Source organism: Gracilinanus agilis, chromosome 4 (assembly GCF_016433145.1).
Source record: "Gracilinanus agilis isolate LMUSP501 chromosome 4, AgileGrace, whole genome shotgun sequence".
NCBI classification, from domain to species: Eukaryota; Metazoa; Chordata; class Mammalia; order Didelphimorphia; family Didelphidae; genus Gracilinanus; species Gracilinanus agilis.
Genome location: NC_058133.1, coordinates 39659419 through 39671411, shown reverse-complemented (window position 1 = coordinate 39671411; position 11993 = coordinate 39659419). Strand labels below are relative to the sequence as shown.

Below are 11993 nucleotides of genomic sequence, written 5' to 3'. Positions count from 1 at the left end.
GTTAATAATCATCTGAATTAAATTTGTCCATTCCCATCCATGTTCATGGACACTCAAAGTGTCAGTGTTTAATCTTTCCATCTTCTTTTTGACCACATCCAGCATACTTTGATTTATTGAACTTACATTCCAAGTTCTTATGCAATATTATATTTCTAGCACTGGACTTCCCTTTTGTCAACAGATACCCCTGTAACTGAGCTTCTTTTCAGCCTATTCCAGCCCATTGTTTCTGGCATTACTGATTTCTACTCTTCCCCAGGGATGTGTTAGATACCTTCTGATCCAGGGGGCTCATCTTTGGGGATGCTACAGATAACTGAGGCTGCTGGGCAATGTGATGGTTAAATCTAGGGGCTACTTTCAGCCTTCCCTGGTGCCCAAAGGGCCTCTAGCACCAAACTCTACAGCCCATCAGACTTGAGAAGAGTGAGGCTTTCTTCAGGACTATCATCATTATTTTACATAAGCAACCTTTTTATAGGTATAGGTATTACAAGGCAAGAAGGACCTCCTCCAAGCCATTTATCATGTTGGAAACCAGAGTGCTCTTTCTCTCATTGAATAGAGGCAGAGACTGGGGCAATGATTTAATTGATCATATTAATTATAATAATTAGACAATTAGATCATCTCCATGAGGAAGTTCCCCTTATAAATGTGGGTCAGCATCTTCTCTGTAATTTATTGTTTTAGAGAGTTTTCTAACTCATTGAATAGTGAAATGATTTGTCCAGGATCACACAACTATTCTGGGTAAGACTTGTATTCTAGTCTTCTTGGTTTATGCTCTCTATAATCCATGTCATGCATACCCATACCTTTCTCTCTTCAAATACACATGGAAACTCACATTCGGATTTTCTGCTTCTTACATGTTTGATATGTATAAATGTGGGGGTCTTTGAATCTGCTTTATATAAAGACACAATTCATAATGTTACCGAAGAAAGTTTTATTTTGAATAGGAGGAAAATAGGAGACCTTTGAATACATAATCAATAACCAGAAAGATGTAGTAAAAGAAATGTGAGTGCTTTAGCCTAGAGAACACTAAAGGAGGACATAATTAAGTAGGACATAATAGAGGTCTCCAATTAGCTGGAGGGGTGTCATGTGGAAAAGGCATTAGATTGTCTCTTGTTGGTCCCAGAAGGTTGAACTAGAAGTAGCTTTCATACTATATGATGCAGCTCTCCATGGAGCCATAGAGAATTCAAAGGGCATCATGTGATGTTTTAATTTTCAAGGAAAACACAGGGTTACCCAATAGCTGTCTGACACTAGGAAACTACTGCCTAGAGAGAGATAGTCTGTAAATTCAACAGTAGATCACACTACGTTCTTTTTGATAACATTTTGGAATGTGGGAGATAATAGTCTGTTCATTTGTGTTTTTCTCCAGGATGGTAAGTTCTTGTTATACCATCGTCTCTCTGTGAAACTGGGTTTTTGGCAGTTGCTCGGTGAAAAAACAACTACTAAGCAAAAATCAGGGTGAGACAAGAAATGGGTTTGTATGGGGCTAGTTCTCCAGATCTATTTATCATCTCCAGATAATCTGATAAAGATGGCTTAGTTGATAAGAAAGAAACAGGACACAATTTTCTGTCAGCTCATATTTCCAGCTCAGCTTCTGGCAACATGGAGTTTATTATATATACTTCAAGACTCATTTCACACAAAAGAACCCCCTGAAATTTCATGTTTGTGCAGAAGTTACAAATTGCAACTAGGTACCTTGGAATATTCCTATATTCAAATAATAGTCTTATTTCAGGTCCTTTAGGATTACTGAGATGATCAAATTATTCCGAGGTTTGAGAAGTTTCACTGTGCCCCAGAAGCATATACATACATTAGAAATTATGACTAAGAATGAAATAAAAATATTTTCCCTTTCCTTTTATGTATATTGATTTTTTCAAATGACTACTAAATTGTTAGGACATAAATACTTGTTAGAGTATTTAATAAATTGAACTGTTAGGTATTACTTTTGTTCAAGGGATGCTATGAAAATTTACTAAGACACTAAGGGTTCCATGAACCAAGAAAGTTTGGGATTCCTGAATTACAAGTTACAAAAAATCATATTCAGACTTATTGTGAAGCATATAGCTATACTCACTTAAAAAAAGTAGTTAACAGATAGCTCTCTTTGTTTGGAGATTGTAAGGATAGAGCTTACAAAGTCAGTTTATAGGATGAGGGAGCTCTCGGTTGGCCATCTCCTGGACAATAGTGGACAAAGTATTCTGGGACTCTTATCTAATAACCACTCAGAAGAAATAATATTAAAGCTGGAAAGGACACAAGAGATCATCTAGCTGAGTTTCCTCATTTTACAGTTATGGAAACTGAGGCTGGGGAAGGTTAAATGATTTATCCAAGGTCACACAGACAATAAGTATTAGAGTTGGCATTTGAACTCAGGTCTTCTGACTATAAATTCAATACACTTTCCATTGATCACCCCAAATCTTAATACTTCAGAGCTTAATTAGGGGTTCTTAAATTGGGGACCATTTTACTTGAACTTCTACAAATTTGAAGAATCACAGGGACAAATTGGAGTGTAGTTATCTCTGGAGAGAGGTAAAGGGATTTGTCCTCCATGGTTTTCAGAACATATCAAAGTCAAGAGGCCTCCATTGAAGCCCCATTTTATGTATGATTTGGGGGGAGATTACAGCATATATCTGGGCCTTGTGGTTTCTTACTATTAGTAGCTCACATTCATATATCACTTTAAAGTTTCCAAAAAGCTTTACTTATTTAATCCTTGCAACAAACCTGTGAGGTAGGTGCGATTATCACCCCTATTGCATGGATGAGGAAACTAAAACCCAGAGCGTTCAGTGACTTTCTTAGGGATCTACATCATTTAAGTGTCTAATGGCAGATTTGAACTCAGGTCTCCCTGATTTTAAATTCTGCCCTACCCATGGCATTAAGGAGCCATGTTTAAATGAGGCAGTTAGATCCCATGACCATCCAGCCTACCTTCTGACTCTGAAGTCATCAAAAGGAATGGGGTTTTCTTTCTCCCAGACTCTTTACCTTAAAGGAAAGGAGTCTTTCATTTAGTGGAATGAAGTCTCAGTTAACTAATACTGAAGAGGTGAATGCTTTTCAGAGCAACTTTTCTGATGAGCATCAGTTTTCCTTTTTAATGCTTGGGAGAATTAGAAGCAGGAAACACAAACACACACACGTAGGGAGATCTCAGTGTCATTTTTTTGGTATAAAGTAGCTCATTGCCTTCACCCCAAAGCCAACCAGTTTTCCTGTACCAGGTAAAACAAATATCATTCCAGTGCCTAAACAATCTAGAGCTTTGGCTATCCCAGGGGTTTCGTCACTTTCAGCAGATTTGATTTTTTCTTGTAGGTCGTTTATCTCTTTGGCCATCTTCTCAGCTTCCTTCTGAAAGCCATCAACCAAGAGCTTCTCTTGTTCCTAAGAGAGGACAAAGGCATGTCAGCATCGCACCTTGGTTAGTCTCCACTTCACCAAGAACCAGCCACCTCTATGCATTTATCCCACAGAAAGTGTAAGCTCTAAGTAGATGAGGGGGGGGGGGAGCGATGGCCCAGGCAATTTATCCTCAAAGGACATTCCTGAACAGTGAGAAAAGCTGTGTAGTGTTTAGACCTTTTCTGCAATAAATCAGTACTTCTATACTCACTACATTCACAAGCATGTAAGCTTTGGGGCTAATCCTAAACCTAACACAGCTGAACATAAAGCTGGAATCATGGACTTAAAAATGGGGAAAATGAGGGGTTCAGTGCTGGGTTTGGAGTCAGGAAGACCAGAGTTTGAATTCTGCCATTAACTCTTACCAGTTCTGACTGGAGTTCCTTAACCTACCTGCCTTAGTTTCCTGCACTGAGGCACCCTGACCTTAACCCTCTAGTTTTCAGAAAAGATACCTCATAATAGATGATATCTCTGAGAAGTTTAGCAACGGAAATTAAGCCAGCATTTTCTTACCTCAAGACACAGAGGAACCTGACAGAGATAATGTCAGAAATTGCTGCCTAGGAAACAGAATTCAAAAAATAGACTTAAGTCTGAATAACAGAAGTTAGTTGGGATAGCCTGGGATCTTTTTTCCAAAGAGCTTGTGCCTTGGATTCTGGAATCTCATTCTGGAGAGGTTTCAAACTGAGGTTTGGAGAAATATGTGGATCTTCCATGGCAGGTAAAACACTGAAGGATATTTCCTAGACTGATGACTATATACATTAAAGTGTCTGCCTCATGTAAAAAGGCTGAAGCAGAAAAATTTCTGAGCCTTTGGCTTTTGCTTTCAACTAATTATGTCTTCTGATTGACTAGAAAAACATATACATTGGTAGGAGCTTGTGAATTTTGAATTTTATAGGGTGTGAACTTGCAGAAGCAGTAAAATCATTAAAATTGGTCCTGTGTCATTTTCTTATTGATCTTAATTATAAGTAATAGCTTTTTTCTCCCTATACTGCTCTTGTCCTATCATGGTTTTTTGTTTCTGAACTTAGGTCAGCTGGTCTATAATGTAAAGTTTCAAAATCCAGCTCTCTTACCAATCACTGATCTTTTCTTGCTTCAGGAAATTTTTATTGGCATTGGAGAGTATATGAAAAAGAAATGGGGGGCAGCTGGGTAGCTCAGTGGAGTGAGAGTCAGGCCTAGAGACAGGAGGTCCTAGGTTCAAACCCGGCCTCAGCCACTTCCCAGCTGTGTGACCCTGGGCAAGTCCCTTGACCCCCCATTGCCCACCCTTACCAATCTTCCACCTATGAGACAATACACCGAAGTACAAGGGTTTAAAAAAATGCTAAAAAAAAAAAAAAAAAAAAAAGAAACTGTGTTGGGCCTGATATCCTTAGCCACTAAACCATCTTTCACAGATATCTGTTGACTGTCCAAAAGTCTGAGCCACTATCATGTACCTAGACTTCAACAATGAATCCCTTTTAGTCTCATGGGAGAAAAAGAGCCCGTTACCAAACCTCCGACTCATCATGTTGTTCTCTGTGCCTTAGTTCTGTCACCCATCATTTTGTATTCAATCCCATGATGTCATCTACTCTGCTCTGTGCTTTGTTCTTTATTCCTCAAAACCCCATAAAAAGGGAACTGTGTGTCTGCTTGAGGTCTTTCACATGAGTTGAGGCAAGTCACTGACCCATTTATTGACAGGAAGTTTGCCCTTGCTGATAACATTATTTTGTTCAGATATCTACCTCAGTTTGCCCTTTTGTTCAAATTCTGCTTTAAAAAGTAGACTTGTCTGGGCAACTCTGGGAAACTTGTGATAGCCAGAGGGATGCTCTGTGAGTGACCCCCAAATCATATGATCTTTACAACTATTCTATACACTCAATGATGCAGTTGTGACTGCTCCTGTTTTATAGCTGAGAAAACTAAAGATGGGAAGGGGAAAAAGGATCAAATATAGATCTTCTTATGAAAAGTCCAGGATTCTTTAATCTTTGCCAGAGTCACTCACACATGGGCAAATTTCCCTTCTCTGTCCATCTGCCCATCCCTTTCCAGCCATAGTTGTTGTTCAAGCATAGATATGAGCCCAAACTCTTCGTACCTTTAGTTTAATATTTAGAATCCTTTCATTTTCTCTCATGATCTGGACCCTCTCTTCCATCATCTTCCTTTCCAATTGCTTGATGTTTTCTTCATAAGTTCTCTGCTGAGCTTCCATTAATTCCTGTAACTCCTTCTGTTGCCCTTCCAAAAACTTCTGCTCCTTCTCAGCTGCTTTTCTTTTGACTTGTTCAGCTGCTCAAGTGTTTGATGAAAGAGAAAAGATTAAATCAAGTGAGGCTAGTTTTCATTTCCTGTCAGTCCACAAGCACTGCAAACTGTGCCAGACACTGTACTAAACTCTTTAGAGCCAAAAAGCCAATAAAAAACCCAAAATAAAAACAATTCCTGCCCTCAAGAAAGTGACATTCCAATGGAAAAAACACTATTCAAGTTATTCTATAATGTAGGAAATATATAGAATGAATAGAAGGCAATATAAATGGGGAAGGCATTAAAAGCTGGTGGGAACAGAAAAGGTATTTTGAAGAAGATAGGTTTTGAGGGAACCAAGTGGTGTCAGGAATAGGATCAATCAATAGAGGATATCTAGTGAGAAGGCTAGAGATTGGAGATGACTTGTGTCTGAGGAATTGCAAGTGAGTCAGTGTTTCTGAAATGTAGAATGCATAGAGGAAAATAAAGTATAAGAAAACAAGAAAGAGAAGAAGGGACCAGTTATGAAGGGCTTTAAATATTAAATGGAGGAGTTTATGATCCAGGAGGTAATAGGGAGTTATTGGAGTTCATTGAGAAGGAGAGTGGCAGGTACGTTTTCCCAAACTATGAGCAAGAAACTGGGAATGCCTAAATTTCTCTTTTCTTGGTTAGATCCAGAGAAGCAGAGCTGAGGATGTCCAGGGCAATAGTCCTTTCTGACAAGCTAGATTTACAGTCACAATCACATTTTCTGTTCACATATCCAGTAGGGACTGAAACAGTAGAGACAAAGGAATTTCTAGTGATTCAGGAAAATCTTCATGCCATACTCAAACCCTTTGGTAGAATTTTGTTTTATCTAACCAAATCCCCTCCATGACTGGAGTATCACACTCCAGCCCCCTATACCTTCCAAGGCCTTCTCTTGTTCAGTGAGAGCTCGATCCGACTTCAGGATGGATTCTTCTGTCATTGCAAGTGACCGTAGAAACCTTTGGAGGACCTCATCTGCCTGGAAAACCACACAAGACAGACACACATCATTTCCTCCAGATCCAATGAGATGCTGAGAAGGTTATACTCTCTGTGGTAAAAGCAATATCAGTTTTATAGGCTAGTTTAATCATTTCCTTAAAAAATATTGAAAGCATTTTTGGTACATGATTGACATAGGAGACTAAACACAGGGGCCATTGAAGTGATCCACTGGTTAGTGAGTATGAAAAAGCCAAAGAACAAGAAGGCACAGGTATGAGCATCTCATTTTATTCTAAGCTTGAACCTGAGATACCAGGCCAATCTGCATCAGGTCTGGTCTATTATGACTCTTCTATGGCTCAACTTGCTAAATGCCACAGCAAATTCTCTGGTCAGGAAGAAGAGATTTCTGCCATGAACTTCCAACCAAGATGGGAACTGAAAAGCCAAACATGTCTAGACTGCCTCTTGAGTATTATTGGTAGGAGAAAGTTTATGCTCAGATACCCAGTGGGACTGATGGAGTCTTCCTTGCACTCCTGGCTTCCCTGGTCTTTCCTTACCTTTACCCCTTTCCTGGGTGCTTTATCATAATCATTCAGTATTTTTTCTCTTTCTTTCTTGTAGAGATTGTAACCTCCTGGCAAACAGAAGGCACCTTGAGAAATGGCTTCCTTTAATGTCTCAGAGAGGGAATTAAGCAGAGTTTGACAACGTTTGGTTGATTCTTCGTCATTCTGATGTATGAACTCCTTCATCTTGGTTTCTAAGATTTTCTGCCAGTGAGATGGGGAGAAAGACAATCAGGAAAAAGAAAGTGATCTAACAGTAATAATAGTAATAACTGATGATAGACACAAGTCCTCAGGGGTTATTAAAGTGGTTTATATGCCCTGTTTCATTGGTGATGGAGTGAGAGTATAAAGAAAGTATTGAGAGAATTTCTAGTTTCTTTTGTTTTCCTGAAAATATATATTGTGTGGTAGAATAAAACTTTAAATCCTGGTCTAGGAACTAGGACACTTGGGTTATGGTTTTAAATTTGCTACTTTTTAGCTAGGTCACCATGGAAAAGTCAAGTATCCTATGGGGCTCAGCATCTTCACTCTCAGATTTGATTGCATCAAATGATCCCAAATGTCCCTGCAAGTGCTGGAAACCTGTTATAATGATTCTCACTTCAGGCTGGGCCAAATGAGTATTAATAGGCTAAGTAAGACTGAGCAAACTTCTGACTGGCAAGAGATGCCCCTAGAAGGAAGCTGAGGGTGCTGGGAGGGGAAAGGTATATAGAGATGAGTGAGTCTATGAGCTAGAGCAAAATTACAGTGTGCTCAGAGAGAGCTATAGTGCCATCTATTCAGCAAATATTTGAATGGGTGGTATTTGGTTCTCTAAGAAGTAACTGATTTCAATGTGTCACAAAGAGGGACACTTTTCCTGGCAAGTGAGATTTGGCCTTCATACCATTAGCTCTCTGGAGAGTCAGGACTCTTTTCTCTTGACCTGGGAATATACCTTCAAGGTCAAAAGAATTTGAGCAATTGACCACTCTCTAAGTTTTACTCAGGAAAGAGAGACAAGAGGAAGGATAAATAGTTGAGAGAACATACCGCCAGTTCTTTCTGGAACTTCTGTGTGCTATCCTTGAAGGAATGCTTCATGAAAATTGAGATGGCTTCTTTCTCACAATTTGTATGTAGGTTTAGCAGAGTCTGGAGAGTTTCTGTGGGGAAGTCCACCTTGAGACCCATCTGTTCTACATAATGATTGGTAGCTTTTTGCACAGCAGCTGAATTCTCAATCTGAGCCAAAGTCAATACTGCATTCTCCAGGCAGGGAATGTCTCCACTAGAAATGGTCTTCACATAAGTCTCTACCAACATTCCCAACCCTTAATATACAAAATGAAAAGGAAGATGAAACAAAGAGGAAACTTCATTAAAATTTGTCCAAGTATTAATTATGTAGTAGAATCTATGACTAACCAAGGTTTCTTTGGCAATGTTCTTAGCAAGTGGCTTGCAATCATAAATGACTAACTTTGACTTAAGAGGAGCCCACAATCACTCAAAACAATCTTTATTCTACATGTTAACTATTTAAGTGGTTAGGAAGTCTACATTTTTATCAAGCCTAAATTTATCTCTTGGAAAATTCTACCCATTTCTCCTAGTTTTTATTTCTGAGGTCAAGGAGAATGGAGCTAAGCCTTCTTCCATGGGCTTGTTCTTGTGAATACCTCAGTCTTTTCACTGATTTTATTTGTCTTGTTCTAGCAATGTTTGATCTTGTCTGCTTTTTCTAAAGTGTGACAGGGCAAAATTAGGATGTTAGTGCATTGCTGGTGGAGTTGTGAATTGATTGAACCATTCTGGATGGCAATTTGGAACTATGCCGAAAGAGCTCTAAAAGACTGTCTGCCCTTTGCTCCAGCCATACCACTGCTGGGTTTATACCCTAAAGAGATAATAAGGAAAAAGACTTGTACAAAAATATTTATAGCCATGCTCTTTGTGGTGGCAAAAAACCGGAAAACGAGGATATGCCCTTCAATTGGGGAATGGCTGAAAAAATTGTGGTATCTGTTGGTGATAGAATACTATTTTGCTCAAAGGAATAATGAACTGGAGGAATTCCATGTGAACTGGAACAACCTCCAGGAATTGATACAGAGTGAAAGGAGTAGAACCAGGAGAACATTGTACACAGAGACTGATATACTGTAGTACAATCGAATATAATGGACTTCTCTAATGGCAACAATGCAATGATCCAGAACAACTCTGAGGAACTTATAAAAAAGAACACTATCCACATTCAGAGGAAGAACTGTGGGAGTATAAACACAGAAGAAAAACCAACTGCTTGAATGCATGGGTTGATGTGGATATGATTGGGGATGTAGACTCTTAAACGACCACCCCAGTGCAACTATCAATAATATGGAATTAGATCTTGATCAATGTAAGATGTAAAACCCAGTGGAATTGCGCATTGGCTACGGGCAGGAGAGAGGGGGTTTAAGAGGGAGGGAAAGAACATGAATCCTTTAACCATGGAAAAATATTCTAAAAAATAAAAATAGAAATATGAAAAAAAATAAAGTGTGACAGGTCTAGGACAAGGAAGTAATGAAGATGCTTAAGACTGGGAATTACTATATTCAAGTTTTCATGTTCCCATTCCTAAAATAGAATTATAGGTACATAATTTTAAAACTAGAACTAAATGTTCATATTCAGCCTAAATGGAGCTAAATACATCCAGAGGAATTATAGTTTCCTTCATTATCAGGATTGCAGGCTTGAACAACTTTGTTTTTTATAGTTACTGATTGATATTAAACTAGTAATCCATAAAATTCCCCAGATATTTTCTCAAAGACCTATTGCCTATCCTCATCTTCTTTATTCTCTATTTCAGTTTTTTTGGTATCCAAATGGCAAACTTTGCATTTATACTTAACGGGTACTGTTATTCACTTGGAGTCCTTGTTTTATCCCATTGGGATTACATTATATTGCATTTCTTTCATTCAATGTATTATCTCTTCCTCTGAACTCAATGCTATCAACACATCAGATTATCATTCTTTTTGCATCTTCTAAACTTCACAGTATTGTTGAGAAATGTATAGAACTCTATGGCATGACATTTATAGACTTCCCTCTAACTTGACATCCAACTATTAAGGACCATGCTGGGGGTCTGGTCTACCTAATCTACATAACAACATTGTCTATTTTACATCTCTAAATTGTTCATAAACATAGAATAACATTGTTAATTAAATATATTCTGTTGAAATTTAACTATACTACATTGACACTATTCCTCTGATCTACATCAATCCAGTTATAATGTCAAAGATATTTGCTTAATTTGTGGGATTTTCATGACCCCTGCTCCTTTTTCTTAGTCTTCACAAACCACCCCCTTAATTGATCTCTAATTAAATGAAAAATAGAAGTCAAAGTTCACCACTATATAGTTTATTAACTCCACTCACTTCTCCTTTGGAATGTTAAGTCAATTGCTTTTCTCCACTCCTGTGGCACCTCTCTAATGAAGATTTAATCTCCATCAAAGATCACTGATATTGTCTCAGAGTGTATATTACTAAAACTGTAAACTGAAAAATAGTGAGACAGGAGGAAAAAGGAACTCATGTCCATAATAAGATTAATGCAAAAATCTTACAATGTCTGTGAGCATACAAAGAAATAAGGAACACATATCCAATCCTGATCAAGTTTACCTTGAGACAAAGAATACTTACGATTTCCATTTATAATTATACCCCCACTGAGGGTTTTGGGTTTTGCATTGGAAAAGATGTAAGAGCAGAAGTTGCTTGCTTGATCCCTGAACTTAGCATCCAGATCACTGTCATGGACTCTTTCAAGATGCTTTAAGAGTAAAATGTTATTCATTGGAAAGCCAAAAGTAAAGCACTTTCGTTCTGGAAAGAATTTTTTGATGCACCCTCGTAGAAGGTTGGCCATTTGATCTCTGGGGCATTTTCCTGAGGGATACCAAAACAGATATCATGGCAAAGCATAGACCTAGGTCAAGGGAGTGATAAAGATATTAAGACCGGGAATTACTGTATTAACATTTTCTTGTATTCATTCCTAAGTTATAATCATAGACACAGAATTTTTAAAGCTAGAAGACATTTAGAGAGAAGGTACTGGAAATCAGATAGCTTTTCACCTCTTGTGAAGCTAATGTACTGTGTTATTCACAGGAAACATCTAGATACTTGTTGAGAAAATGAATTTCCCCCAAATCTGAATGGAATTAGCCAAAAATTCACATTTGAATTACAACTAGGGAGAATTTGGCAAATTATCTATATATAATTAGATAGATTTTATCTAATAATAATAATAAATAGATTTTATCTAATATATATAAAATCTATCTAATTATATATAGATATATATCTATATCTATATAATTATATATATATATATATATATATATATAAAATCTATCTAATTATAGATAATGTAGAAAAATAATTTTGGTCCCCTAAAATGAAAAAGACCAGGATATGAAGACTGAGATTATGAAGAAGATAGACTCCCAAGTTAATAAAAGGAAATCTCTCTTGTCTGAAATTGTCAATTCCACCACTACAAATAGAATTAGCTGTTGATAGGAAAGTATTTCAGAAGTCATCTTCAAACTTCATTCTTGTATAACCAATCTGTTATTAATTTTACCCCCATAATATCTCTTGCATTTCTTGC

The 11993-nt window shown here is 37.7% G+C and overlaps 1 protein-coding gene across 1 annotated transcript in view; it reads right to left on the bottom strand.

Annotated features, from left to right (window-relative positions):
• Nucleotides 1-2375: 2375 nt before the first annotated feature.
• Nucleotides 2376-11993, bottom strand: part of LOC123244011 (guanylate-binding protein 7-like) — a 34564-nt gene continuing 24946 nt past the window's right edge. Inside the window, exons 6-11 of the mRNA XM_044672239.1 lie at nucleotides 11015-11260; nucleotides 8346-8626; nucleotides 7296-7508; nucleotides 6664-6766; nucleotides 5597-5790; nucleotides 2376-3462 (exon numbers count right to left, since the gene is read on the bottom strand). Coding sequence (XP_044528174.1) covers nucleotides 3235-3462; nucleotides 5597-5790; nucleotides 6664-6766; nucleotides 7296-7508; nucleotides 8346-8626; nucleotides 11015-11260 — 1265 coding nt within the window. The 3' untranslated portion in view covers nucleotides 2376-3234. The remainder of the gene's footprint in view (nucleotides 3463-5596; nucleotides 5791-6663; nucleotides 6767-7295; nucleotides 7509-8345; nucleotides 8627-11014; nucleotides 11261-11993) is intronic.